This window comes from Diadema antillarum, unplaced genomic scaffold (genome assembly GCF_040938485.1).
Source record: "Diadema antillarum isolate AM-2024a unplaced genomic scaffold, OU_Dant_1.0 seq00001921_RagTag, whole genome shotgun sequence".
NCBI classification, from domain to species: Eukaryota; Metazoa; Echinodermata; class Echinoidea; order Diadematoida; family Diadematidae; genus Diadema; species Diadema antillarum.
In genome coordinates, this window is record NW_027272584.1 from 537,613 (window position 1) to 565,049 (window position 27,437).

Here is a 27,437-nt window from a genome sequence, read left to right on the forward strand (position 1 = left end):
TACAGTATGTCAGCCTCCCGTATCATCATCCTTGTTAAGTGTAATATGTTTGGATTTCTCAGGGAGTTGGTTTGTGTGCTCAAGGACAACAATAAATTCCATAAATTTATACATGGCACTATAAATCAAACGGTGACCTACAATCCTACATAGTGCAAAGTTACTCTCTAAAAAAAAAATCGAGTGAAAATATTCACTCTTGAAGGAGTTAATACAAAAAAGAGTGAATTTAGAGTGAAATTGGAGTGAACTTTGAGTGAAAAAGTTCATTTTCACTCGTTTTAGAGTGACGTCAGGGATCACTACAAAATCTTCGAGTGATCCCTGAGGTCACTCCAAAACGAGTGGAAATGAACATTTTCACTCGATATTCACTCCAATTTCACTATGAATTCACTCTTTCTTGTATTCACTCCTTCAAGAGTGAATATTTTCACTCGATTTTTTTTTAGAGAGTACATAAATCGTCTGGAAAGTCCCCTCCTGGTTATAAAGGCGGGGCTAATTCTAGACATAAATATCGATCTGTCCGAAGGAGTTTTATAACATTTTTTGTCTCTTTCTGTTTTTATTTACTTTGAAGATTCTCCTTCACAGGAGAGACATTTCGTATAGCAATGCAGACGCAATCTCGGCGGGATATGTCCCTGGTAATACACAGAGACTGCATTTTATGTCTATACTATAGCCCCACCTTAGCTGCAATTGATGTCACTTTGCGGCGCCGGTTGCTGAAGCCCTATCTCTTGTGTTCGGGTGTTTGTATCTCTTCTTTTCTTTTCTTTTTTTTTAAAGCAAATTACTCTCCTACCTCGATCCCCACCCCCCCCCCCCCCAAAAAAAAAAAGAAAAGAAAGATATATTAACAGCGATTGAGATGGCTGATTGTCAATCCACATTCAATGTCTGTCGAGTTAATTTCTGCCTTAGCCCATAATATAACTACACTGTATGTACCTTTTGTCTGGCTTTGAAATCGCTTGGAGTGAATCTACAGTCAGGTTGGATACGTTCCCCCTCAGATGAAATAATATATTTTGACAATAATTGTTAGTTTAATGCAATTCAATATATACCTATTCTTATCCCTCATAAAGATGATCTGTAGAGCATATAATATTGACATTGATATTGAAATTAATGATTGTCTTTTTCTTTTCAGGAAGAGATGATACCCAAGTGAGATGTCACAGCTATTAATCGTCACGGGAACTGGTTCATAAACAGCTGCACCTGGTCCGAGTGTAAAAATATGAGCGTACCTGGTCCTGGTTCCACCCTAGGCAAGAACAAGGGACTGTAACGTCATCACTTCGTAATTTGTGCTACGTCACACTGGAATACACGATGACGTCAGGTCGGAAAATTCTCACGATATCTTTCCTCTTCATCTTCGTCCTTCTCCTACTGGGCTCAGACTACGCGTCGGCGCCTTGGCGGGAAATTGTCCACAAGCTGACGGAAAAGGAGAGACGCATATCTCAGGAACACTTCTCAATCACAGCAGAGGAATTAGCGAGAAGGCACGACAGAAACGAACTGCACGAAGAGATCTCGGAAGCTACTTTGCGCGCTACAAATGACGTGGACAGACGGAACCCACCGCGCATGCGCAGTGAAGGGCACGACGAAGACTCGCGGAAAATTCTACCTCCTGACACTAATAACGGAGTCGATCGAAACTTTTCACGCATGCGCGCTGTAGGACAAAATCATATCGCAGATGCTGTTGCCGAAGAGCGCGGTAAAGACGGCCAAGCACGATTTTTCCCGTATATCCCATGTCACTCAGCCAGTAAAGAACTTCAAGAGGAGCTTCAATGCAAGAAACGACTGCCGCGGCTGATTGTCATAGGAGCGAAAAAGGGCGGAACCGGGGCGCTGATGTTCTTTCTGGGCCACCACCCGGCAATCAAGCGTACGACCCCGGACGAACTGCACTACTGGGATTTCAATCAGGATCAAGGCATCGACTGGTATCACAATAAGATGCCTGTCACGTCGCGCTACCAGCTTACTGTCGAGAAGTCCCCGGCCTACTTCGTCGGAGACGGTATCCCGGCCGCCGTGGCGCGAGATTTGTCCCCGTCCATCAAACTCCTGCTGATTCTACGCGACCCCGTAGTGCGCGCCGTGTCGGACTATCTTGAGACTGTCGACCACTTTCCGGACACTCTGCACCGGAACAGCACCACGGGCGGGAACTTTCCACACTACCCTCACCACAACTACACCTACATCATTGAGGATACCTTCGAGCGGTCGGTACTTGACAAGGAAGGCCGAGTGAACGCTGCCAACGCGCTCGTCATTACTGGCATGTACTCGGTCCATCTAGAGGAGTGGTACAAGGTCTTCTCCAGGCAGCAGATTCTCATCGTCGATGGCGACGAATTCTCGCGGGATCCGCTGCCGCACCTCAAGGACATCGAGACCTTTCTTAACATCCCGTCGTTCTTCACGAGGGACTTGCTTTACTACGACGAGGAGAAAGGGTTCTACGGTCTGGTCAATTCGAAGCAGAAGACGCTGGGTGCCAACAAGGGACGCGCACACCCCGACGTGAGCGCGAATGTGTTGCAGAAACTGCGTTCGTTCTACAGGCCGTACGACGAGAGACTTCGAAATCTAACAGGGAGAACTTTTTCATGGATGGTACAGTCTGACCCGTGAAGATTACAGTTTTCTGCAGGCCCAGGGCCGGCGCAACTTGGGAGCCAGCAGCCCCCACCTCCTTTTTTGTTCTTTTTCTTTTTTTACCCCGGAAGTAGCACTAGAAAATATTACGCCCCCATTTCCCCCCCCCCCCCCCCCCCCCCCCAAGTGAATAAACCCGGAAGAAACACTAATTCGGTTACGGAGATTCTCAAATACAGTGGAATCCCCTTATAACGAGATTCGCGGTCCCGGGTACTTTTTCTCGTTGTATCCGGACTCTCGTTATATATCCGAACACGTAGGAAAAATTAGGTGTACTGTACATGCATTGTATATCCCGGTCAACTATCCCACTTTATGGTTGAGTACCAAAATTCTTTTGGGTATTTTAACAGTTGGAGCCGTGGTTGTTGCTTTTATGCTAACTACTCCTTGCTTCTACGCCATCAACATAAAAGAAGTTAACTGAATTCAATTTAATTTAAGGCATTTCACATGATTATCTTCCGTTCATAAGTACATGTATTCTTGTGTATTCACATTGCATATTGAGAGAGCCTTATGATAATTATGTATGCCTTCATGTCTTTGATTGGACTACATTTACCGTACTTTTGTATCACATGTATTTTAATATCGGAAGGGGTTTTGGAACTTCATTTGTGATTCCGGAGAAAGTAACATAAAACAACATCTTATATAAACTTTGTGCATGTATATGTAAAGCCCGTCGCACACTTCACGAATTGAGGTCGTATGACCTTCCGACTGGCGGTTTGACGTCATCAAAAAAAATGAAGTGCCATGCAAGTTGTAGGACAATGTCGCAAGAGCTGGCCTAAGGTTTTAGCGTGTTGCAATATTTTTGGTGGTCATGCGTTTATAGCTAGCTACGTGTAGCTGCGCATGCACCGTAAAGATGATAGGATAGCAACTCTTGCTGGAATGACAGCTTCCGATAGCAACAGCCAATCAGAAAGCTGGATTCTTGTCGTTACTATGACAATTGTCATTCTAGCAAGAGTTGCTATCATATCAACTTTTGATGAAATGGGGCCCTGGACCGACATGGTCGCAGGTCGACGTATGACTTCAGGTCGTGTTGTGTGCTGCGGGCCTTCGGCATTTCCACTGTCCCCATACTCCCCTTTAGGGCTTTTCGATAACAAGTGTACTTCCACACGGAAGAAAAAAAAAAACTAGAAATGTCGCTACAGCGACTGGTTATACCCCCGCCAAACAACATTTCATAAGCTTTGGTCAAAAAACTGAGGAAGTAGTTAAATCCGCAAGATCTTTCCTTGATCTTCTGCCATTAATATGCCGTTACCATGGCAACGTACTTTCGGGTACTGTCGAAAAATGCATCTTGCACATCTACAACCAAAGGCACACATCTGTACCAAGTTTCATGGAAATTGGGCAAAAACTGAGGAAGTAGTTTGCAACACAAAATTTTCCATCATTTTGGCTCATAATATGTGAGCTGTTACCATGGCAACATTCTTTTTGTCACCGTCAAGAAATGTGTCATGCTGACCTATATCCTAAGACAAACATTCAATATGAATTCCATGAGAATTGGAAGAACACTGATGAAGCAGTTTTGCCATGAAGCATTTTGCCCTATATTTTACCAATAACATGCCGTTACCATGGCAACGCACTTTTTGCCACTGCGGAAATATGTGTCTTGCACATTAACATATTCAGATGAACATCTGTACCTAATTTCATAAAAATTGATCAAAAACTGTGGGAGGAGTTCGCGACGCAAGATTTGTACCCATTTTTGCCCATAATATGCCGTTACCATGGCAACGTACTTTTGAGTACTGTCAAAAAATACGTCTTGCACATCTACAACCCAAGGCACACATCTGTGCCAAGTTTTATGGGAATCGGTTGAAAACTGAGGAAGTAGTTCGCGACGCAAGATTTGCAACGGACCGACCGCCCGACCGACCGCCCGACCGCCCGACCGCCCGACCGTCCGCTGATTCCTATATACCCCCTTCAAACTTCGTTTGGCGGGGGTATAATAAAATAAATTTCATATACATTGTAAGACAGTCTGATTTGAATTCCGTTTATGAATATGTATGTCTTTATTTCAGGAATATGTTTGTCTTTAATTCATGAATATGTATGTCTTCAATTTATGAATAATATATACATGTATCTTCAATTTATGAATAATATATACATGTATCTTCAATTTATGAAAATGTATGTCTTCAATTTATGTGTCTTCAATTTATGAATATGTATGTCTTCAATTTATATGTCTTCAATTTATGAATATGTATGTATTCACTTTATCAACATGCATCTTATCTGCATACATATTCATCCAAATGCATTTAAGTGTCGATATGACTACAATGTACTTATGTATTTATTGCAATGTGCATTTGAGGGAGTTTTGACTGAATCTATTACAATACCCTCCTAAACACTTGAAGAGTTTGTTCGCAAAAACCGATGTCCATATTTGCCAAATGGAGATATTTGCGATTAAAGGTCAAGAAAAATCAAGAGAATAATAAGAAAATTTTTGCTTCTTTTGACCATAACTTCAAAAATGTACCTTTATATGTAAAGACCAATATATTATTTAAAAGGTATTATTTTGTACTCTATGACAGAGACCATACTTCAAAATCTTCAAAAATGGACTTCTTGGTTTTTGCGAACAAACTCTTCACTTTGAACCATGCGGCAGGTTTCAATGCTTATCTCATTTTTCTGAAGGCACCATTCATTTTGGTGCATTTATTTCTGGTAAAAAAAAAAGAACAAGTATCCTCAAAATGTACAATATAATATACATGTATGTCTACATGTCTGCATTTGGACCCCATTCCACAAACATGGCATTTTAATACATTCAATGGTTTTTTATTATTCTTTACCCTAGTTGAAGGAACTGACTGGACTACTAGTAGTCTGTCGGCACTTGTAGCAAATCTTCATTGGTAAACTCCCTCTCTAAAGCCGAATGCCCATTGTGCGATCTGAGTCTGCGAGCTGGTGCAAGCTGTATGGGGTGCCAAGTGTTGCATGGTCTAAATCGGTCCTTTCGTTACGAAATTATCATTTCATCGACAAAACGTTCATTCGTTACGAAATGTTGTCATTTCCTTAAAAAATACTCATGCGACACTTGGCGCCCTATACAGCTTGCACCAGCTCGCAGGCTCAGGTCACACAGTGGGCATTGGGTTTAACTAACCCTTAGGCAAACAAATACCTAAATACCTAAATACATAGCACAGTGCACTCCCATTATAACAAGCATGGTTATAAGGAAATTCCGCTTACAACGAAGTAAAAATTCAGGCGGCAACGTTATCCGCATTACTGTAAAAGTGGATATTTTCGTGCGACTAATTTTTCGCGCTAGGCCGGGTCAGAAGAGTTTTGCGTGTTTTTAATTCCGTGGAATAAAGACATTACGCACAGGAACGTATGGCAAGCAAAAATATTCACGTGTTTTTATCTTCGCGCTAGTTTCTGGTTGCGCGAAATGCGCGACAATTTCAACACCGCGAAAATTTCCACTTTTACAGTATGTCTTATATTGTTTATTTGTTGGGTTATACAGTAACATATCAACATAATGAAAGGAAAGTATCGTTTCCAAGGACTTCATTATAACAGGAGTCCACTGTATATCCATTCAAATTGTCAAATAGTTTGGCGGTGCTAAAGAAATAAAATGAATGTCCCCTCTAAATTTCATCTGAAGATACAGTAAATTTTTTTTGGAAAGTCGGCGTCACATAAAAGTTAATAAGTTGTGTATATGCCAATGAAAAAGTCCCAACGTTTCCTTTAACTTGACTTTTTGACTTCTGCGTAAGCCGACATATCTGTAAGTTAACATATTTTAACACTTGAAATCAAGTACCCAAATATCGAAATGAAAATTGCCAGTTCAACTATGGGTATACTAAGAACATGATTAAAATGTCTCTTGCTTTACATCTTTGTGCTTGAATTTGTCATTCTATTTCTTTTTCTTGGCCTGCTTTAAGGTTACTGCTCTTTTCTAACACTTATAACAAGACATTATTTCATGTGATTTTTTTGTTATTCTGAAGATTTGTTAACCTGAAATAAAAGTTTGCCAATCTGAAGACAATTATTCTGGTTTACCCAGATAATCACTCATCGAAAAATGATAACAGGGTTCATTAAAATGGATATTTTTAGCATTATTCCCATGATTCATTATTCCGAAGGTTCGTTAATCTGAAAATGAAATAAGATTTGTTATTATAAAGGGAAATTAATTACACAAATTGAATATCGTTTGTTATTCTGATGGTATGTTAATCCAATCATGAAAATAAAAGTTCATTGTTCATAAGGCAAGGGATGTCATTAATCCGAAAATGGACATACAAATCTCTGAGCTGAAAATGAAAAAAACATTAAGAATTATAAACCTTAACTGTTTTCAGATTAAAGAATCTTACGAATAACAAGCCTCCTTTGGTTTTGTTGTGTGTGTGTTTTTGTTTTTGTTTTTTTTTTGGGGGGGAACAAACCTTTGGAATAATAACCTTATATCATTTTTCAGAATTACGGAATTTCAGAGTAACAAACTGTACCCATTATTTTTTGGTGATTCCGACTGGCAGGCACCAGGCCTCGCGAAAGGGATTTGACAATTACTGTAAAACATGATATATTCGCGGCATGAATTTTTCACGAATTGGAGCCGACTGCCTTTTTTGCGGCATGACATTTTCGTGAAACTGCCACTGGCATTCAATGCATATAGTGTAGACAAGAACTTTTGCGTGCATTTTAATTTCGCAAATCTCGGAACTTGCGAAATTAAAATGCACACGAACATTCCTCGTTTTACAGTAGCCCTCTGACGACATTTACCTCAAGATGCCAAAAACATTGCGTACAGAAAAAGAGCAAACTGCAATGAATGAGTTAAGCCACAAAGACTTTAGTGTAATAATTAATTAGTGTAATAAACCATTGGCTATCACGACTGTAGATAATAAAGGCACTACTCAGCAATGCATCTGTGCTATGTCATCACTGGTCTCATAGAAAACATTCTCAATGTCTTGGACAAACGGATGATCAAATTATCTCCGGCTTTTCAAAATATTATACAATGGAGGTCATTATTCCCACAGATCTGGCACACATGACAAAAGGGAGAAATATGCATCCTGATGCAAGGTTTAAAATACTGTGTATGTACCAGATACGCACATTTGGAGTGGCATGTTCCTGTGTCTTCAAGTACACAACACGACATGTTTTGCTTTCGTGTTTTTTTTAAGCCTGTGATACAAGTACAAGACAGTCAACGCGCTGTATTCTATATCATTTGTTTTAACTTAAACCAAACCATACCTGGTATGCTTTATGAAAACTTTTTAAAAGTCTTCTGAAATGCCATAAAACGTGACAGCTGTCCAGAAATTATCCCTCTGAAATTCTAACAAAGAGTGTAGACTGTTTGAACAGAAACTTTAAAGCATCAATAAATTATAATCCTATTTTTTTTGTTACTACACACTATGTAGAACACACATTCGATCAGCAGCAGCCATTATTTGTAGATTAATACTTGAATGATGGGACGTAGTGTAATCAATCACACATACAGTGTACAGGTGCATCTGTGTATACGTGATGCGTGTGTGTGTGTATAATTATGTGACTGTATTGGGTTTTGACAAGTTACAAAACTATGAATTATGTGTACTGGGCATACTATCATGGTGGAAAATGTCAAGACAATCATTCCCTATTTTATGAGCTAGACCAATTTCAGCGAAATTCAAATGCTTGTAACTTTGAAGAAGAGAGAGAAACAGTATATATGTATGTCTCAAAAAGTACTTGCATACAGTTCTCATTTTTCAAGCTGGTAGAGCAGAGCTCTACTGAGCCCGTTAACTCGTCTTTCTGCTCCTGTGTCTGCTCCGTACACGTTTCTTTGTAGGATGAAAAATGAACTCGTTGATTATTCACATGTGTCCAAGAGCCTACTCACTCTTTGCACAAAACTGCCTCGGATAGGTACCTCTCGCAGTAAATATCCACAGAAAAAACATTGTCTTGCTTCCTTTACTGTAATGGCTACAACTTGCAGGATAGAAAAAAAAGCAGACTTCGACTACGAGGTCTTTTGCACTGGAAGTATGGCGCCCTTTTACGAGACTGTGCTGCGATATTTCCTCACAGCTATGTCCGTCATCTCCTTGGAGACCGAGTCCACTTGTCGCAGGTATTCGCTCAGCCGCGAGTGCAGAATGGTGTGGAGCTATGGTGGTGGCAAAACAAAAAAAAGAGAAAACGGGAAAAAAGACTCATGCAGCATATGCAGATCATAAGGAATTATAAAAAAGTCCATTCTAATATGCAGTTGAAGAAAGTCATGTGTACAGAGCTCAACAAGAGCAATACTGAATAGCCCAGTGGTCTTGGGCCTTTAGAAACGGATGTCAGGCTACCAAATTTCCAAAAGGCTATCATTTCGTGGCCCAATTTGACATTGATGACTCAAAATAGATCATTACATCTCTGTTTATTTGGGTCACCAAAATGTGAGATTTAAAGACTTTAAAGGCTTGAGTATACGACCAGAGAAAAAGAAGTCAGTGCTGAGCCCCTGCTGTAGCCAAGTACATTCCACATCTCGGTGCATTTAAATACGAACAATCAACTGTTATGCAACTTCAGAGGTCCACCAAGTACGTATCCATGGCAACCTGGGCCAGAGAATCTCATCCGATGCTCTCCTCCAGTTCTCTTCTCAATCCCTCATGACGTAATTACCAAATCCCACAGTCGACAAACCTCTTTAGTTTGACATCCTAAGTCTTTTGGATTAAATTCCTGATTGCACTTTTGGAATTGTATAGTTTCTGTTGAGACCTACCTCTAGGTTTCTAACATTTTTGGTGAGACGATAAGAAACCTCTTGTATAATGTGAAAGAACATATCATTCCAAGAGTTTATTTGATGATCTTTGGTTTTGAAATGGCTGAGATATCTAAAACAGAGCAATCCTAACAAAAGGTGGTGCCCACCTTTCATTACAAGCGCTTTGTTTTACTTTGTTTTTGGATATCTCGGCCATTCCGAAAACCGATTTTAATCAAATAAACTTCGAATTCCTCTTAGAATGGTATGCTCCGTGCTATTTCATAAGTGGTTTCTCGGTATCTAGCAAAAAGTTAAAAATGCCCAATCCTCATCTCCACCAATACTAAACTATCCCTTTAAAAACCACAAGTTTAGACTTTGATTGAATTCTGTCTTGTCTTATATTCCACCTACTCAAAAGAAGACTTTTTTTTCTTCTTGCTAATGCTGACAATTTCCCTCAGCCATGTGCTTTCTATACACACATCTTGCCTTTTATCACTTTGAATCAATTTCTTTCACACACAAATGCGCAACAAACACCAATTTCTTTCACACACAAAAACACAACAAGCACAGTCTACAATGATATGAAAGACAGAATAGACGCAGGACAGCAACAAGGGTACTGGTTTTTATTTTCGCAAATTTGCAAGACGGGTGCTACTTACGAACTTAAAAACACGCGCACATATTAACTCAGATCCAAACACGAATGTGACATGCACACATTTATATCTCTGTTCAATGCTAGACTCCACTAACGTGAATTTTAACCACTCGCACAATTGTCAGAAAGTCCTAACTCTCCACAATTAGACTTGCTAAATACAAGGTGTATACAGTGGAAACTCCTGTTATAACGAAGTCCTCAGGACCGGCAGTTTTCTTTCGTTATATCAAAATTTTGTTATAACCGAACAAGTAAACAATAAAAATACATAGAGGGGATAATGAAACAGCCTGAATTTTTACTTCGTCGTAACTGGAATTTTATTATAACCATGTTTGTTTTAACAGGAGTGCACTGCACAGTACTAGAATAGGATTCCCTGCATTTCAAGAAAACAAAATTCCCTGATTTTTCCCTGATGAGGTATCAACTTTCGATAACTATTTCAACTCATTTCTAGTTTCACATCCAATTTTTCATCCAGTTTCATCCAATGGATGTTGTCTTGATATACAACAAATTATAACAGAGTCTTACTGGCTACTTTCGATTTTGGGGCCATTCAAAATTCCCTGACTTTTCCCTGATTTGAGGCATTTTTGTTGAGCCCACCAGAGGTGCGGAAAGACTACGGGATCGCCTGCGGCGTCTGTCCGTCTGTCTGTCCGTAGCGCTACAAAAACTTGAATAACTCTCTACTGAGGACTTTAATTTCAATCAAACTTGGAGGGAAGAGTGGTTATACAAAGTTACACATTTTACCTAACATGGGAGGTCACCTTAAGGTCAAAGGTCACAGGCAGGGGTCAATGAACTTTAGGGCCCAATGTTAAGTTTTTACGGTGCATTTCCATTATGGCTCATAACTTTTGATGTATACGTCCACTTATGACCAAACTTGGATGGTAGATGTCCCTTGGGGAGTTGAAGGTCACCACAAGGTCAAAGGTCATAAGCGGGGTCAATGAACTTCCAGGATTTAGAAAACATTAATTTCTTCTACGCGAATGGGCGAGACACATTTTGGCACTTGCCTTGTTATGAAATTCCCTGATTTTTCCCTGACTGAAAAAAAAAAAGAGTAAAATAATTTTCCCTGATTTCCCCCATGGACTGGGAACCCTGTAGAAAGGTAGAGGCACGGAGACACAGTTTCATCAAGAGAGGAATGTGGAATACAGTGAGAGAGAATGAATGAGAGAGTAAAGAAAGAGACTTACTTTGATGAGTTCTGGTTTGTTTTTGGTTTCTTTGAGTGCTGTCAACAAGTGGTCCATCTGTTGGTACGGCATCCACACACTGGGCGCAGTAGACCTGAGGGGGTCCTGAAACCACAAAGTACGGGCAGACAAAAGAAAAAAGCAGCCCAATCATAGCCAGGGAGCTGCTTAACTTGCAACGCCATGCACATTTCAACATCAGCTTGACTTAATTGCACTGGGTAGAATTGGCAGAGGAGAATGGCTGAAGATACATCATAATCTGACGCAAAACATGAAAGTTCTGGAATTTCAAAGTTCCACATGCTTCACAGGTAGGTGAAAGCTGTCACAATAATACATCACGTGATATGAGGGTATCAGTGACAGCGGAAATTATTCCCTTGCGGGAGTATCAGCTTATACAGTTTATTGTACTGTTTGAGGAAGGCATTTTATTTTTTTTTTAACAAGGTCAGGCAGGTCAGGTCAAAACTTTACGCTTTGCCCTGGCCTGTAGGGCAAGCAACAAAGGCTCTCTACCAGTCTCTGTAGCTGCCATTCTCTGAAAAGAAGCCCATGACTCTATGTGGTCTGATATTTCACCTTCCACAAGGCTGGATGTCAACTAATACTGTATACGCCATATATTTCGCTAGTCTAAATTTTCGCGAATCAGGCATTTCAGACGATTTCACAAGTGGTTAAATTTGCGATCATGAAGTCTTATATTGAACGGAGAAAATGTACATGCATACGTCACATCCACATTGGGATCAGAGTCAATATTTTCGTGTGTCTTTAATTTCACGAATGGCACCCAACTCGCGAAATTCGCGAAAATAAAAACCTCGCGAAATATTCGGCGTATACAGTATCACATTCTCTCTCTCTCTGCCTTATTTTTTTTTCATTGCGATGTTTTCAGGTGTCACCCCCAACCAGGTCGTACCGTAAGACCAAAGTACTCCACTCCTTTCCCGAGGAGAGCGTCGATGAACTCTATGGCCAGGTTCCCCGCCTCTTCCAGTAGGTCGAAGGAGATGTAGAGCAGGAGGAGGTTGCCGGGGTCAAGTTTCTGATTGGAAGAAAAATTGAAAACAGAAGAGGATATAACGACAAGACAAAATGTATGACACACACAAGAAAATGGAACTAAACAAGAATAAAAATGTATTGAACACAACATCCCCAAGTATGTTTAATGAAGCTTTCAACAATGTAAGCAATACATTTAGACTTTTCATTCCTTTTTCAACACAAAGCTTTATAATAGCTAATACTTCAGAAAGTAGCATTCTAAATTTAAAAAAAAAAAATCCTTTTGTCTTTTGGACAAAGTAAAGACAGACTACATATGACAAAAACATACGAGTTAGCAGCTCTGCCATTCAAAAAAAAATTCTTGCATCAAGACATTTTCCAAACGGAGTATGTACGCCAATAAATTTTTATCATGGCTATTTCTTTAAACGCTGAATAAAGTGTTCTCATTGGTCTAATCGGTGTTCATTTACATCAATCAAACTGTTCTAATCTTACAGTCAGACATTCAGGTATTTAGCAGCGGCTGGAGTGAAAACAATCCGCATATTTTTGGTAAATTACGTAAATCAACGGCTGATTGAGGATTTTGACTTCCGACGCCGTGTCATCTGTATCATCACGTACATTCGTACACTGTATGCTTGTGCATGTGCAGCATTCACACTCGCGCTATAATGGAAGTGACGTACGCCTGAGCGTGAGAATTGTTGAGAAATTGACAGCACAAAGACATTTTCAACAATCAAATTAGGATGGCTCATTGGGGGGGGGGGGGGAAGAAAAAACTGCAAAAAATACTTATGTCTCAGAAAACAGACCTTGTAGGAGTTGACCAGCCACTGGGGCAGCTGGAATCCAAGGGACAGGACCTTTTTGATGACCGTCTGGTAGTGGACATGGTTGCCCACGGTGTCGTGACGTTCCAGGTACAGCTGCAGCAGGTGCCACACAAGTTCTGCGGCTCTACAGAAAGAGAAATGGGAAAAGTCATAATCACCCAATAACCAGTATGACACTGTAAGTGTATTATGAAAAGGATTATCGGTATTTCTATGGAGTATTCCAATTAAAGGGATGGTAAAGTATTGGTTGAGATGAGGATTGAGTTTTTAACTTTTTGCGAGATTCTAAGAAACCACTTGTGAAATGTTAGAAAACATACAATTCTAAGAGGAATTCAAAGTCTACTTTACGAAAAATCAGTCTTGAAATGGCCGAGATATCCAAAAACAAAGTTAAACAAAGGGATGCTAATAAAAGGTAATAAAAGGTAAATAAAAGATATCTCAGCCATTTGAAAACCAACTTTCATCAAATAACCTTTGAATTCCTCTTAGAATCACCCGCTCCTTTACAGTCCATGAGATGTTTCTCATTATCTCACAAAAAAAAAAGAGTTTGAAACCTGAAGCCCCATCTCAACCAAAACTACACTATCCCTTTAAGGTGTTTCTAATCCAGAAAACATAAAAGACTTGATTAGAGTGGTTATCATCCGATAACCATTTTGACACACTCTGGTTTCACCCTGGCACACTATGGGTCCAAGCCCCAGCGTCTTTACTTTCACCACACTGACCGTCGTCACTTACGTGGGCTCCCGTCCCAGATTCAGCGATCCGACGTCGTTTGCGGCGAGCCACCTCCACGTCTCACTGGTAGCGCCGTTGCGCGACAGCTTCACGCACCGGTGGGACAGCCCCTCGAAGACCGGGGTCAGCGAGAGTCGGAATGTCTTACACACGTCCACTGCCGTGTCGTAGAGTCCACTCTGGACGAGAAAACTTACGGTCTCCTCCGGTGACATCATGGCACCTGGTCAGATACGGCAGAAACAGCAAAGTCAAACAACAACACACAGACGCAAATTAATATTAATGGGACTGTATCATGAGGAGATGATATACGGTAAAGATTACACAAATGCCAACCTTTTAGACAGCCCTGCAGAATTCTGAGGATTAAAAAGGCGTATCTTTGGTGGAAAAAAACAGTATGTTTTACCTATCCTGCATCAGATGAGCATAGTAATACAATTTGGTAAGAACAGTGAATCATTTTTTTCTTGAAAACGCAGCATTTTTGGCAAAAAAAATGCAACCCAAAAACAAAACAGTACAAACACCATACATAACGTAATAGCTGGAATCTCTGAGTTTGGCGCGACTCAGAATAAATATATCGGAGATGAGAAGTGCTCACTAAACAGTCACTTCCAAGTGGCCCATTTCAGACAAGCTCTGTATAACCAACAGCATCCTGCAGTTCATCTATTGCTGTAAAAGTCATATTTTTTTTTTTTTTTTTTTTTTTTTTTGTGAGAATGGTCCTCATGATAAATTTTATAGATATCTATCAGCACTGTCTTTTCGTTGATTTCCTTCCCCAAAACCACACTAGCAACGTTCTACGTAGACTTCTCATCAGATTTCGAATTCTCTCTCCAGTCATCAAGACTTGTGGCAAATGGAAATGGATTCGTCGAATCAGATGTCGTCGTACCGGTCACATGTGCCATGTCCGGCTGGTGATTGGCCAGCTTGAGCCTCGCTGCCGTCAACTGGTACTCTCTCTCCAGGTCGCTCAGCTCCAGCACGTCGACTTTCCGCCTCGGGGCTGAAACGAAGAAACAAAGAGGACGACCACACACAAATGCGTGATGAACCAAATACATACGTATATCTGCGTAAAGTATTGCACACTTATGAATTCAATTTGTGTGACAATGCTAGGAAAAATATGTATCATAATAGCAATAATAAAAGATGCACACTAAAATCAAATAGATATCTCTTTCTTTGCATGGCACATTCTGATCGATGATTGTGGTGAATTAATGAAATGGAATCTTTTACATTCATGAATTGCGATTCCCTCAATACCCAGGGGCTTCATTTAATGTCCTATCTGATGGAGTGAGTGTTTTTGCCTTTGGGATGGCGTGATTACACACAACAAACCTGAGTCAACTGATTTGGAGGCAGACACACTACCAACTGAGCAACAATGTTGTCCTTTAAAAAAAAAAAAACAATCAACTAAAACACTTACATTAGAATGGACCTCTTCAGAGGTGTAAAGATACCTGTTACATCACACATGTCTCACTCATATATTAAAATACCATTAACTTTTAACAACATTAGAAAGGTTAAGCTTGTAAACAGCAGGGCAGTGTTCCAAGGGCTGAAAAGTTGTACTTTTGGTAGAAAAACAGCATTTTAACTTTATTTTTCCAATTGACAGGTGTAGCAATACACTTTTTGGGGAAAAAGCAGCATTTTCTATGATACCAGCATTACTTTTGGAGAAAAGGTACAAAACACTGCAAAGACAGCATTAGTTGGTATTTCTGCTATACTGAAATGTGCAGTCATCTATCACACATGTATTACATCTGCCATGCTTTGCGGCTACATTCATCACTTCCACCACGGAAGTTATATTTTTTTTTTTTCACCGTTGCTGTATTTGTCTGCCTGTTTGGAAATTAACTCAAAAAGTTCCCCACAAATTTGGATGAAATTTACAGCTTGTAATGTGACAAGGAACAGAAGATTAAATTTTGGTAGTGATCCGGGAATTTCCATGAATTTTTGAAGGATTTTTTAATCTTCTGGCAAATAGGGTCAAGGAACTTGGGAGTTCAAGCTGCGCATATTTGAGGTTTCCATACCGGATGCATGCACTATTCAAAGCCTACGCACTGCTGGAGGAGCCACACAGCAGGAATTTATCATTGGGAAATTGGGAAATTTTTAGCATGTGTATATTGGTGGAAACGAGCTGCATGGAAGAGATCTGCACTCTCCCGAGTGCTTTTCAAGTTCAGATAAGGAAATCTTAAAGTATCACAGCAACAAGAGATGGACTTTAAAACTCTACCTGGTTCATCCAGAGCGGTGCCCTCATAGTCTCTCTTGGGAGAAGCTCCCATCATGTCTTCAGTTTTCTGCAGCAGAGATGGGAACAAACACCAGTCTTCCAGGATTATACTCATACTGTAAAACGAGGAATGTTCGCGTGCATTTTAATTTCGCGAATTTCGCGCGAGCCAAAATTCGCGAAATTAAAATGCACGCGAAATTTTTTGTCTGCATACACATTACATGATGCGGAAAGCCGATACGATGCAGTACACCGTACACTGTACGGTTCGCTGACTTGTATTGTACAGCTACTACTACGAGTGTACTGAGTAACCTAAATCAATAGTAGACCTATCGATAAAGTTGTAAAACAAACAGTACTAGTAGTATCCTAGCGCCCTGTCAGCAATTCGCAAAAATTTCATGTCGCGAAAATGGCCGTCGGCTCCAATTCGCGAAAATTTCATGCCGCGAAATTATCGTGTTTTACAGTAAAGCACATACATAGTTGCCAGTATGCACAGAGTATGACCATGCAAACAGTTAAGGAAAAAACAAACAAAGAAGGACACTGTTTCTAGCTTGAAAGATACATGGAGTTTGCACAATTTTCTGAAGGAAAAGTAGTGGCTGGAAAAGACATACACTGTGGGTAAACGTACATGTAGAGTGATGTTTTCTTCGACCTTTGACCTTTCATCACTTTCATTCAACATAGATGATTGTCTTTTTATTTTCACCCTCTCTTCAAATCATATCACAAATTCATACCGTCCGTCCTCCCTAGACGAATAAACAGAATCGGTTTAACTTATTTGTTTATATAGCTGTTGTAGGGAAGTGGGGTGGAGGGAACTGGTAAAGTGCTAATTTGGATACTGTAAAAGTGGAAATTTTCGTGGTGTTGAAATTTTTGCGCATTTAGCGCAACTCAAAACTAGCGCAAAAATAAAAGCACGTATATATTTTTGCTTGCCATATGTTCCAGTAGTTGGTGTCTTGATTTCACGGAATGAAAAAATGCGAAAAATTAGCCGCGCGAAAACATCCACTTTTACAGTACACTGTGGGTAAACATAGAGTGACTTTTTATTCGACCTTTGACCATTTATCACTTTCATACCACATACACAAAATTTTCTTCTTATTTCTATCTTCCCATCATAACACAAATTGACACTCATTAGTCATCCCGATATGAACAAATAGAAATTGTGTAAATTCATTTTTTCATTTTATTGTTGTTAGGGATTTGGGTGGGGGAGAACTGTTAAAGCTTCCATCTGAATATAGCCATGCTACTTACAATTCCCTGAGCTTCATTACTTGCAAGGCGAATGATCCAGGCGTTTTCGGGGTGCAGGAGACGGAGCGAGTTCATGGCGGCCAGGTAGCAGTTCGCCTGCCTCTTCAGACTCTCCACGCCTAGCACTTCCTGAGCCAGACGGGTGGCCTGCTCATACATCACACTCCCAGCTGTAGCAAGAACATGGATGGGGATAGGAGAGGAGATGACTACACAGAATGAAGGGGATGGGACTAATGAAAGTTGCCCAACTCCCTAGATCCAACATGAAATAACTGGGTCCTGTTGCATAAAAAGGTGCCATCAAACACAGGTCAGGTATCAGCCCATCAGAATTGAGTATTCAAAGACTTATGTTTGAATTTCTGACTTACGTTTGATCTAAAATGTTATGCACCAGGGTCCAAGTTTATCATAAACTGATAACTTTTCAGGGAACCTCCTGCAAAACTAAGAATACAACGAATGTACGGGGGAGGAGGAGGAGGAGGAGGAAGAGGAGGAGGAGGAGGAGGAGGAGGAGGAGGAGGAGGAGGAAGAGGAGGAGGAAGAGGAGGAGGAGGAAGAGGAGGAAGAGGAGGAAGAGGAGAAGAGGAGGAGGAGGAGGAGGAGGAGGAGGAGGAGGAGGAGGAGGAGGAGGAGGAAGAGGAAGTGGAGGATGAAGTGGAGGAGGTGGAGGAAGAAGAGGAGTAAGAGAGGAAGGAAGAGAATAAGGTGAGGAGATGGAGGATGGAGAGAGGATGAGGAGGAAGAGGAGGAACGGAAGACGGCAGAAGGTCTCCCTTCCCAAAAACAAAACTACACAATGAGATGGGTGCACAACTCTCTTGAAAATCACACGTCTTCCCACCTTGTCTGTAGTTTCCCCTGATGGTGTGAAAGGCAAATAGCAAGCCGTAATAGTCGATGGCGAGCAGATCCACGGATCGGGCTCTCGACTCGATGATGCTGACGATCTGGAAAATCAATCCAACACAAAAACAAATAGCAATAATTTACAGAAAGTCTATGATAACATCTAAATAGAAGCCATCACTTGAAGTTCACTGTAAACGAGTTCTGCACTTTATTAATAGATTTTATTGTTGTATCATTATCATTGCTGGTACGATTCAACAGGAAGGCGATGATGTCACTGCCCCAACTGACTTTCTACATTTTGTCTTCTTTGAATTTCTCTTCCATTTATCAGTCGGGGAGGGGGGTAAGTTGGGGAATAATTACCACATCTTCTCATCCATTACTCTTGTTTTTAGTGCAGTGGATGTCTTTTGGGTGCAATAAAATAGTGTACAGTTCTATCTGAATGTAAGAATGTATGCAAGTAAAGCAAGTAATACACGTTTTTGCATGGCATTAGAAGGAAGCATTTACGTCAAAGACGCTTAACTAATAAGACACGAAAGTGCGCACTAATCCTGTACAAAACAAATGGACAGGGCGCGGTCCTCAAGCGTATTACGCACATCACCTGAGACCACAGTACCTAACTTCAAAGATAGCGCATCTCAGGTGATGTGCGTCTTTACCTGAGACGCGCTGTCTTTGAAGTTGTTGTTATTTATCAAGCGTCTTTAGGGGAGTGTAGCCTGAACTCTATTTTTAGATCATGTTGTTGCCAAATTTTTACCTCCACGAAATAATCCTTATAACTTTAAAATCTCGTTCTTCAAAATAATCCCCTTAATTGATAAAAAGCTACGACTATAATTTCTAAATCTTTTTAAGATAATAAAAATACCATTACCTTTGGAAATGAATGATGTTCCTAGGTGTACTGAGTTTGTACTTAGCTCTCTTTTGTATCGTCATGTAGGGTAGCCATTTTGTGTCCATTTTTATCGCGCGCCTTCGTATCTTGTTATCTCTACTATCTTTGATTTACGTATATGTAGTCAACATCTCTCTACATACTTCACAATTACTGGTATATCGTAGATGCCATGACTTTCCATGACTCTCTTGAGATTTTGTTTGACGGCAATGCTGACAAGACTGTGTCAGGAACTGCGAGGAAATCATGAGACTCGTCACTTGACGAGCAGCGAGGCGTTACCAGAATTCTGTACCCTCTCTGGCGTGTAATAGCGCCCTCTCTGTTCACAGTTCACAACTTTCCTACTGGGAATGGGTATGATCGTATCGAGGCAATTACCCCCCACCCCACCCACTAAATACTGGCTAGTGGTAAGGTTAGCGCATAGAGTTTGGGTTAGGGTTAGGGTTAAGATTCGGTTCGGGATTAGCATTAGAGGAAGGGTCAGGGGACGGGATTAGGATTAGGGGAAGAGTCAGGGGAAGGGTCTGGGGTAATTGCCCAGGGGGTGATTACTCCAGAGTCGGGTATGATAGATGGGGGGTGAGGGGAGAGCAAAGAAGGATCACTTCACCTCGTCATGTAGGTCGATGTAAGGATACTGGCAGAGCTGCTTCATCTGTTTCCGATCGCAGAGCACGACGACAAACTGCCGCAGACAGTCACGACGCCTGCCGTATAACAAGCAAATACGCAGATTTGTACAACAGGAGACAAACACACAAACCCTTTACCAGTGTAAATACCACTTGTTCTTCAAACGAGGCACTGCTACCTTTTAGAATAAATCTATATCTCTCTTCTTCAAAAACTTAGCTGCCATAATCCAGTCAAGATCGCAACAAGAGTTTTGATTTCTGTCTAAAAAAAATTATTCCTAGCAAGAGAAAAGTAGCATCCACACAAATACGTAAATCCACAGTACTGCATGAACAAAATGCACCTAGTCCCATACCTCAAACATATTTTGTCTATTTATTGAAAATGCTACATCATATTTGCGTAGTCAAATACTTTGCAACGATAAGTTCTACATCGTAACACCATGCAAGACTATGGCATTATGGTGGCTAAATACCACTAATGTGGCATCTCAAAAGAATGTAAATTCAACCTTGTTTAAGTTGACCTGGCATATTAAAGTCAAATAATAACCGAAGTTGAAGGTCTTTTCAAGTCCAATTCTCTTTATATTCTATCAATTTTGATCCCACATAAGCCCAAATACACTGTAGATTCAACGTAGGCAAGGTTGACTGTGTTAAAGTAAGAGCAGTAGAATCTTGATTTTTGACCTCTCACCTTTCAGGGTCAGGGTTGGAGGTCATGGCAGAGTAGGCCTCATCATTGTGGCCCAGCTCAAGGTGATACTTAAAGATCTTGGACCAAAGAGTGGGCTGGATTCACATAGATAGGGAGAAAAAAGAAACAATTTTGGGTCTTAACATCAATACACAAGTAATAACATTACCTGTCTTTCCAAAAGCAGTAGTATTCATAAAAGTACACTACTTCTAGTACTACACCATCATCAGCATCATCAGCATCATCAGCATCATTATCATAATCATCATCATCATCTTCATCATCATCATCGTCATCATCGTCATCATGGTTAGGCATGTGACAGCAAATGCAATTGACTTGGTACGAAAGACAGTGGAGGCAAGGGCTCAGAACATACAGACTGTAACCCATCCAAGACTGGTCCTGAGTGTGCTAGGGGAGGTGTCTACAGGAAATGTACGTTATTGCAACATCTGCTCACCCAGCAACAGGATGATAGTTTACATGTCCCTTCACACACAATCATACACAGTAAATAAGACAGCGATCCAAACACAGCTCCTCCACTCACCACATTTGGATCTCCCTGCTCCGCAGCACTCAGCGCCGTCTTGGCCAGCGAGATGACGAGCTCCCTCAGTTCAAACTGCTCCAGTAGTCCGATGACCTTTGAACCACAGCAGATTTGAAATCAACTAAGTTTAGCAAATCACCAAGAGCACTGCAGCAGAGGTTCTGCACATACAAGTAGGATGATCTTCCAATATTTTGCAAGTTACGAGTGTGTTTTGTGCCCCCCACATTTATTGATCGTGTGTAATGCCAACTGCTGCTTTTCGGCATGATGTGTTATCTGTTTTACATGTATTTTTTTAAAAATGTGGCGTACCATTGCTTCTAATTGGTTGATGAGTGATGAAGATGAACAACTGTACTTAACTACAGCATCAAACATTCTGCCCTCCATGGTGTACACTCTATCTGTAAAAATCTGCGGCTGACTGTTAGTATGCCCAGTACGGAGGAACAATAAGAATGTTGGATTTTCTGCTCTTTTGGCAAAATGAATGCCCGATCACATTTTCACTCTCAGCCAATATCTTACTAGTATTTTGCTAGCCACAGGCTGGACACATAAAACAATCAGTTGAGCTCTATTCTAGCACCATAAGAACATGTGAACTGAGTTGAGTGTAGCGCTCTGTAAACATTTCAAAAACCCTATCGCATTTAAAAATTGACAGGCCCTCTGAAAACAACTGCAAACTTCAAAATTTATGGGCCTTTTAATTCTCAGCTGATGTTTTATGTTGCTCTCATTCAGGGTAAAATTGTGGACACATCGTTGACGAATCAGGAGAAACTTGCATCGTCTGACCCTCACCTGTGACCTCTGACCTTTGACCTTACCTTCAAGTGGTAGAGTGTCTCAAGTTTCTCCCCCTGGAGGTCGGTGGTGCGGAGGAGGCGGATCAGGAAGTCTTCTGCCCCGACCCGCTGGGCAGCCTGCTGGAAGCAGCTGACCGCCTTGACCGACTCGCCGGTGTTCAGGTAGGAGTGGCCCAGCAGGAACTGGCGCGAGGCAGCATTCCACTCGCACCACGGCGACAGCAACCGCACGTATCCCTGGGAGACAGGAGGGAGCAAAACATAATCATACGATGCCAACACATTCTTATCACTTTGCTAAATTTGACTCACACAACACCTAAAAACATTCTAGCCATTCGATTGGTCAATTGCTCGTCACATGACACACAGTTATCAGAGTACCACTGGCTGCTGCCGTTGTTGAGCTTTGCAATTTCTGTCGAACAATTTTGGACACCAATTACACCAACTACCATGTTAGGCTCATAATAACCTCATACTGTTTGCACCATTGTGGGCCTTTGATGTCACAATACACATGCCTTTACCATACACTCAACCAATCACAAGCATGCATTCAGTCACTCAAGTTACTGCTGTCAACAGCTTCAATCGATCACTTTCTCATACGACCAATGATACTGTGCCACACTAGAATGTAAAAGTATTCACCTGTCAGAGAAATATGGTTGCCATTTCCACACTAAATTAAAGAACTGGCGTGGATCACACCCCACAACGTCACGCGTCTTGTATAAAAACAAATGTCTTGGTTTTCACCCTCGCCCTCCATCTTGTAAGAAATCTTGTACCATAGCACTTGTGACAATTCACATTTTGAGTGCACATTCTTCACTTTCCACTCTCATAACTTCTGAAAAGATAAGGCCACTACTTTGAAAGTTGGCTGTAATTTTGACCAGAATGTGTTGATGAAGCATGCTCAACTTCAGCTTAATCTGATAATCCCTTAATTCTTGTCGGATGAGGGGTTAACCCGTTCCGCAAGGGAACCTATGGTTTATGTATTAAGTCTATGGGGATTTCAGAATTCAGTATGGAACGGGTTTAGTTACACAAAAATGATACATGAGTTCAGGGTAACAGCTCTCTCTGTAGCTGGGTACAATTTCCCCTCTGCTGCCAGAGTGAATGGACAAGCAAACTTTGAGAAGACCTCGCAATCTTTCACCATAGTGAAAAAATGTAAGCAAAGCCACTGAATTTGAGGAATGAGGACAAGCACCCACAAATCCTACCTGGAGCTGGGTGTACTGACACTTGGTCATCAGGAATTCTGGGAACAGGAAATTAGCACTGATTGGCCAGCTGTTTGAGAGGTCAGAGGTCAAGAAAATGTAAACAGCACTGCACACGAGGTTTCATTTTTTTCCTTGACATAATGCACAATGCATCGTAACGTTGTGGTGGTAAAAAAAAAAAAAAAAAAAAATGAACAGACCTCCCAACCTTTCTGACTGAAAATAGGGATGACTTGGCTCAAAAGTAAGAAAGGAAAGATCACTTCCCATAGGAGTGTGTAGTACAATTACAAAGAAAAATAGGAAACTCCTGTTGAAATAAGAGCTGGGAATGGTCAAAATTCAGATTCTTTCCTCCAAATTCAGTATGGTTGTGAGATCTGTGTATACCATCCCTTTAAAGTTACGGAAAGCTTGTGTTACAGAGGACCAATGAAGAAGTACTTGCCCACAAGAGACAAAGATATCAAGACTATAGTTGTTAACATTCAGAATGGAATTGCTGAGAAGCCATGCATGCAATGGACACCTCAAATGCTTGGACAACTGTTCATGTTATGGGAGAAATGATCAGCTGGGTAGCTTAAAGATAACTCAGAAATGAGGTACCTCGCCTTTGACCTTGTCTGTCCTTGACTAGGGCCAGCACAAATCTAGTTTGGATTACGCCTAATTTTTCTCCTTATCTAGACATGGGAGTTTACAATTTCTTGCCTACAGATTACTTCATTCGCATTTCGATCAAATATGCCAAAAATCAGAGGGAAAAAAAAAGGGAGGTATACCCAGAATTACATATATGTACATTGCACCTTCTAGAACAGCATTGTTAATCAACCTCTCATGACTTTTGGTTAAGAAAAAAATGCATTGATTCATTTACCACTTGGAAAAAAACATTGAAAACCTCTTTGCTATTTGAGTATCTGAATATAAGAACGACCCAAGTCCATGGAAGACCATTTCGAGTAAACTTTAAAAAACTTCATATCTTTTTTACTTGTCCAATAATATTCCATTTACAGAAACTGTAACTGTGATGGGAAGGCAACATTGTATATACAAATTAGAACATATATTATTATGACAATTAACGTTTGCATTAATTGTGGAGAGGCCATTTTGTGTGATGGACTTAGGTCGTTCTTTGAATCATATGGACTTGGGTCGTTCTTTGATCCATACACATGATATTCTGCTATAGAGATGAGAGAAGGACGAGAGAGGGCGCTATAATATGAATGTAAGACTGACCCAAGACCTTCATTCTTACATTCATATAAGATTTAACTCATTTATTTCAGACACTTCCGGAGGTAATTAGGATTTATCATTTATACACAAGATGAGTCCATGCATAAGCTACAATTTCCCATGTCAAACTGAATTTGGCCAAAAATTGGACTTGGGTCGTTCTTATATTCAGGTCTTCATTTGTGTGCTATGAGTGCTGATAGGCATACAAACCCCCATAGTACTGTACACACTGTCCACAGTCCCTGTCACAGAGAGGTTTAAGTTGTACACAAAAAGGATACATCAGTTGGGTGACAGCCCTCAAGGCAGCTGGGTACAATTTCCCCCAGTTCTGCAGTCCCTCTTGCCTACGGCTACCCCTCTTGGCCAGAATGGAACGGACGCTCATTCCACCAATGCCCTGCAGGAAGAGCTCAACCAGGGTAGGGGAAGCTGGACCGGTCGACTGGACAGCTGAGGGGTGCGACTGGCCAATCAGCCCAGAGGGACCATGAGATGAGAGTTCCAGCACTGCCATCTGCCTCAAATGGAATTCACTGGAGAACAAAAGAAATAACAGGAGTAATGGCTAACAGGCTAATTACTAATAATTACATTCTGACGGTGATCCTAAAAGGCATAATTTACCATTTGCAGATGAAACAAAAAAAAAAAAACAGCATTAGTGTTTTATAATACATTCTAGAAAGTGAGTTAGGGATAGAAACAACCACTGTTAAGATTTGAATCCGTATCATCGATGTTAAAGGGATAGTACAGTATTGGTGGAGATGAGAATTGGGCTTTCAACTTTTTGCGAGATACCAAGAAAACACTTTTGATATAGTACAGAGCATACCATTTTAAGAGGAATTCAAAGTTTATTTGATGAAATTCAGGTTTGGAATGAATGAAACATCCAAAAACAAAGTAAAACAAAGCGATCGTAATAAAGTGTGGGTCCAACACTTTATTAGAATAGCTCTTTTCTGGATATCTCAGCCATTTCAAAACCAATCTTCATCAAATAAACATTAAATTCCTCATAGAATTACATGCTCTTTCATATTTCATAAGAGGTTTCTCATTATCTCACCAAAAAATGTTAGAAACCTGAAATTAGGTCTCAACCAAAACTGTATGATCCCTTTAAGTATTGTTACATACACAAAATAAGAACAATAGTTAGAATAAAAATGTTTCCAGACTAAACCGTCTACATTTATGGTTTATCAAGAAAAATACTGATATCTCCTTATACTTTAGGCTTTATTGCAGAAATTTTATATGATAGGATGTTTTGTTATACAACAGACCTACACATAGGCATCAAATGTGATATCTTGAACATTTTTTAAATTGCTGCTCCCAAGGGTAAACTGGACCTTTAATCTCGAGGATAGCTCTCTTTGATGATATGCTCTGGCCCCTAACTACAATGTGCGAAATATTTGGCACATACAGCAGAAGGGACTCACACTATCTTGCTCTGAGCTGGGCACGATGAACAGGTGGACGCCCACACCAGAGAGTGGTAGGCCTGCAGAATGTTGCAGGTCTCAGGTATCACTTCACACACTAGAGTCTCTGTACGCTCCGTGGCCCACGGCAGCTAGAGATGGGATAGAGAGTGGTAGGCGTTACAGGCAAGAGATTTCTTCTCCCACCATAGCTAATGATGGTAGCTGGTGATGAGATGCAGAGTGGTAAATGCTACATGGATGAGATTTCTTTTTCCACAATAGGATCCATCTGCACCAGTCCTTGGATTTTGTGAATGAGCCAATATCAACAGTATCCCTTGATCCAGTACCATGACCATTTAAAAAATATGAAGGGAATTTGTATTTTATTCAACCAATCACATTACAGGTATGTAAAACAAAGTAAAAATTTAGGCAACCTGTGAAATGATTGCCCAAGATTTACACTCAACTTGAAACATGAAATTGCTTAAAGGACTCTTCTTGGATCATGTTTACTAAATCTAGGTAACAATTTGTCATTGCATGAATTAAGAAAATATGGTAGGTTTCAGAAAGTGCCCAAAAACTATGCCAGCAAGCCGATAAGTAAACTAAATGCTTGCATAAATTACCCGCCCCCTAAATTTTCATACAGTAAATCAACAATCAGAGTGGTGCACAATCCCATCTCCACATACTGGGGCAGAAAGTACCCAGCACACTGTGCACAAAACCTGCACTGACCTGTGAGCCCAGTCTAGGCACCAGGCATTCCAGAACGAGCAGCAACTGCAGGAGCTCCAGCCGCAGCTGGGAGAGCTTGGCCACGCTTGCTGCCAGGCACACCGCAGACAGGCCACTCCCAAGGGTGTGGTGGGCGGGGCCCATCCCCTCTCTGAGATCGTCTGCAAAAGTGGGCATAAAGCTTTATTGCAGTTTACACTGACTTGATGAGAAAAAGAGTTCTGTAAAGCAAGATATTTTCACAGCATGAAATTTTTACCAACTGAATTTGACAGCCAATTTTCGCAGCATGAATTTTTTGCAAATTGCCACTGGCATTCAATGCAAACTTTTACATTCAAATGCATGTCAAAAGTCACCATAACACAACTCAAGCAAGAATCATTATTTTGAAGAAATTTGAGTGTTCTGAAGGTCTTAAATATGGCCAAACTCCAAACACAAACATGAAATGTTGGTCAAGTTTGCTGACGTTTTTGTCATATCCCGCAAAATACATACAAATTCTTTCTTCTTTTTCTTTTTTTTTCATTTGAGCTGAAAACAGGGTGCTGCATAACCATTTTTTTTTTTAATGGTTGCATAACACT

At 40.7% G+C, this 27,437-nt stretch overlaps 2 protein-coding genes across 2 annotated transcripts in view; one reads left to right on the top strand and one right to left on the bottom strand.

Moving 5' to 3' along the window:
• Positions 1 to 1,347: 1,347 nt before the first annotated feature.
• On the top strand, positions 1,348 to 2,673 carry LOC139713193 (heparan sulfate glucosamine 3-O-sulfotransferase 1-like). Its single transcript, XM_071624940.1, has one exon. It carries the CDS (start codon positions 1,348 to 1,350, stop codon positions 2,671 to 2,673), a length of 1,326 nt encoding a protein of 441 aa, XP_071481041.1.
• Positions 2,674 to 8,351: 5,678 nt separating this feature from the next.
• The window catches only part of LOC139713175 (nuclear pore complex protein Nup160-like), a 38,465-nt gene continuing 19,379 nt past the window's right edge, over positions 8,352 to 27,437 (bottom strand). The window contains 17 exon segments of the mRNA XM_071624922.1: positions 8,352 to 8,965; positions 11,465 to 11,569; positions 12,396 to 12,521; positions 13,309 to 13,453; positions 14,083 to 14,305; positions 14,993 to 15,106; positions 16,376 to 16,442; positions 17,666 to 17,835; positions 18,516 to 18,621; positions 20,056 to 20,152; positions 20,784 to 20,878; positions 21,340 to 21,435; positions 22,179 to 22,394; positions 23,399 to 23,468; positions 24,940 to 25,194; positions 26,116 to 26,249; positions 26,848 to 26,998. Coding sequence (XP_071481023.1) covers positions 8,855 to 8,965; positions 11,465 to 11,569; positions 12,396 to 12,521; positions 13,309 to 13,453; positions 14,083 to 14,305; positions 14,993 to 15,106; positions 16,376 to 16,442; positions 17,666 to 17,835; positions 18,516 to 18,621; positions 20,056 to 20,152; positions 20,784 to 20,878; positions 21,340 to 21,435; positions 22,179 to 22,394; positions 23,399 to 23,468; positions 24,940 to 25,194; positions 26,116 to 26,249; positions 26,848 to 26,998 — 2,281 coding nt within the window. The 3' untranslated portion in view covers positions 8,352 to 8,854.

Coding starts and splice junctions, on each gene's coding strand:
- LOC139713193 (XM_071624940.1), top strand. CDS start 1,348: ATGACGTCAGGTCGGAAAATTCTCACGATATCTTTCCTCTTCATCTTC.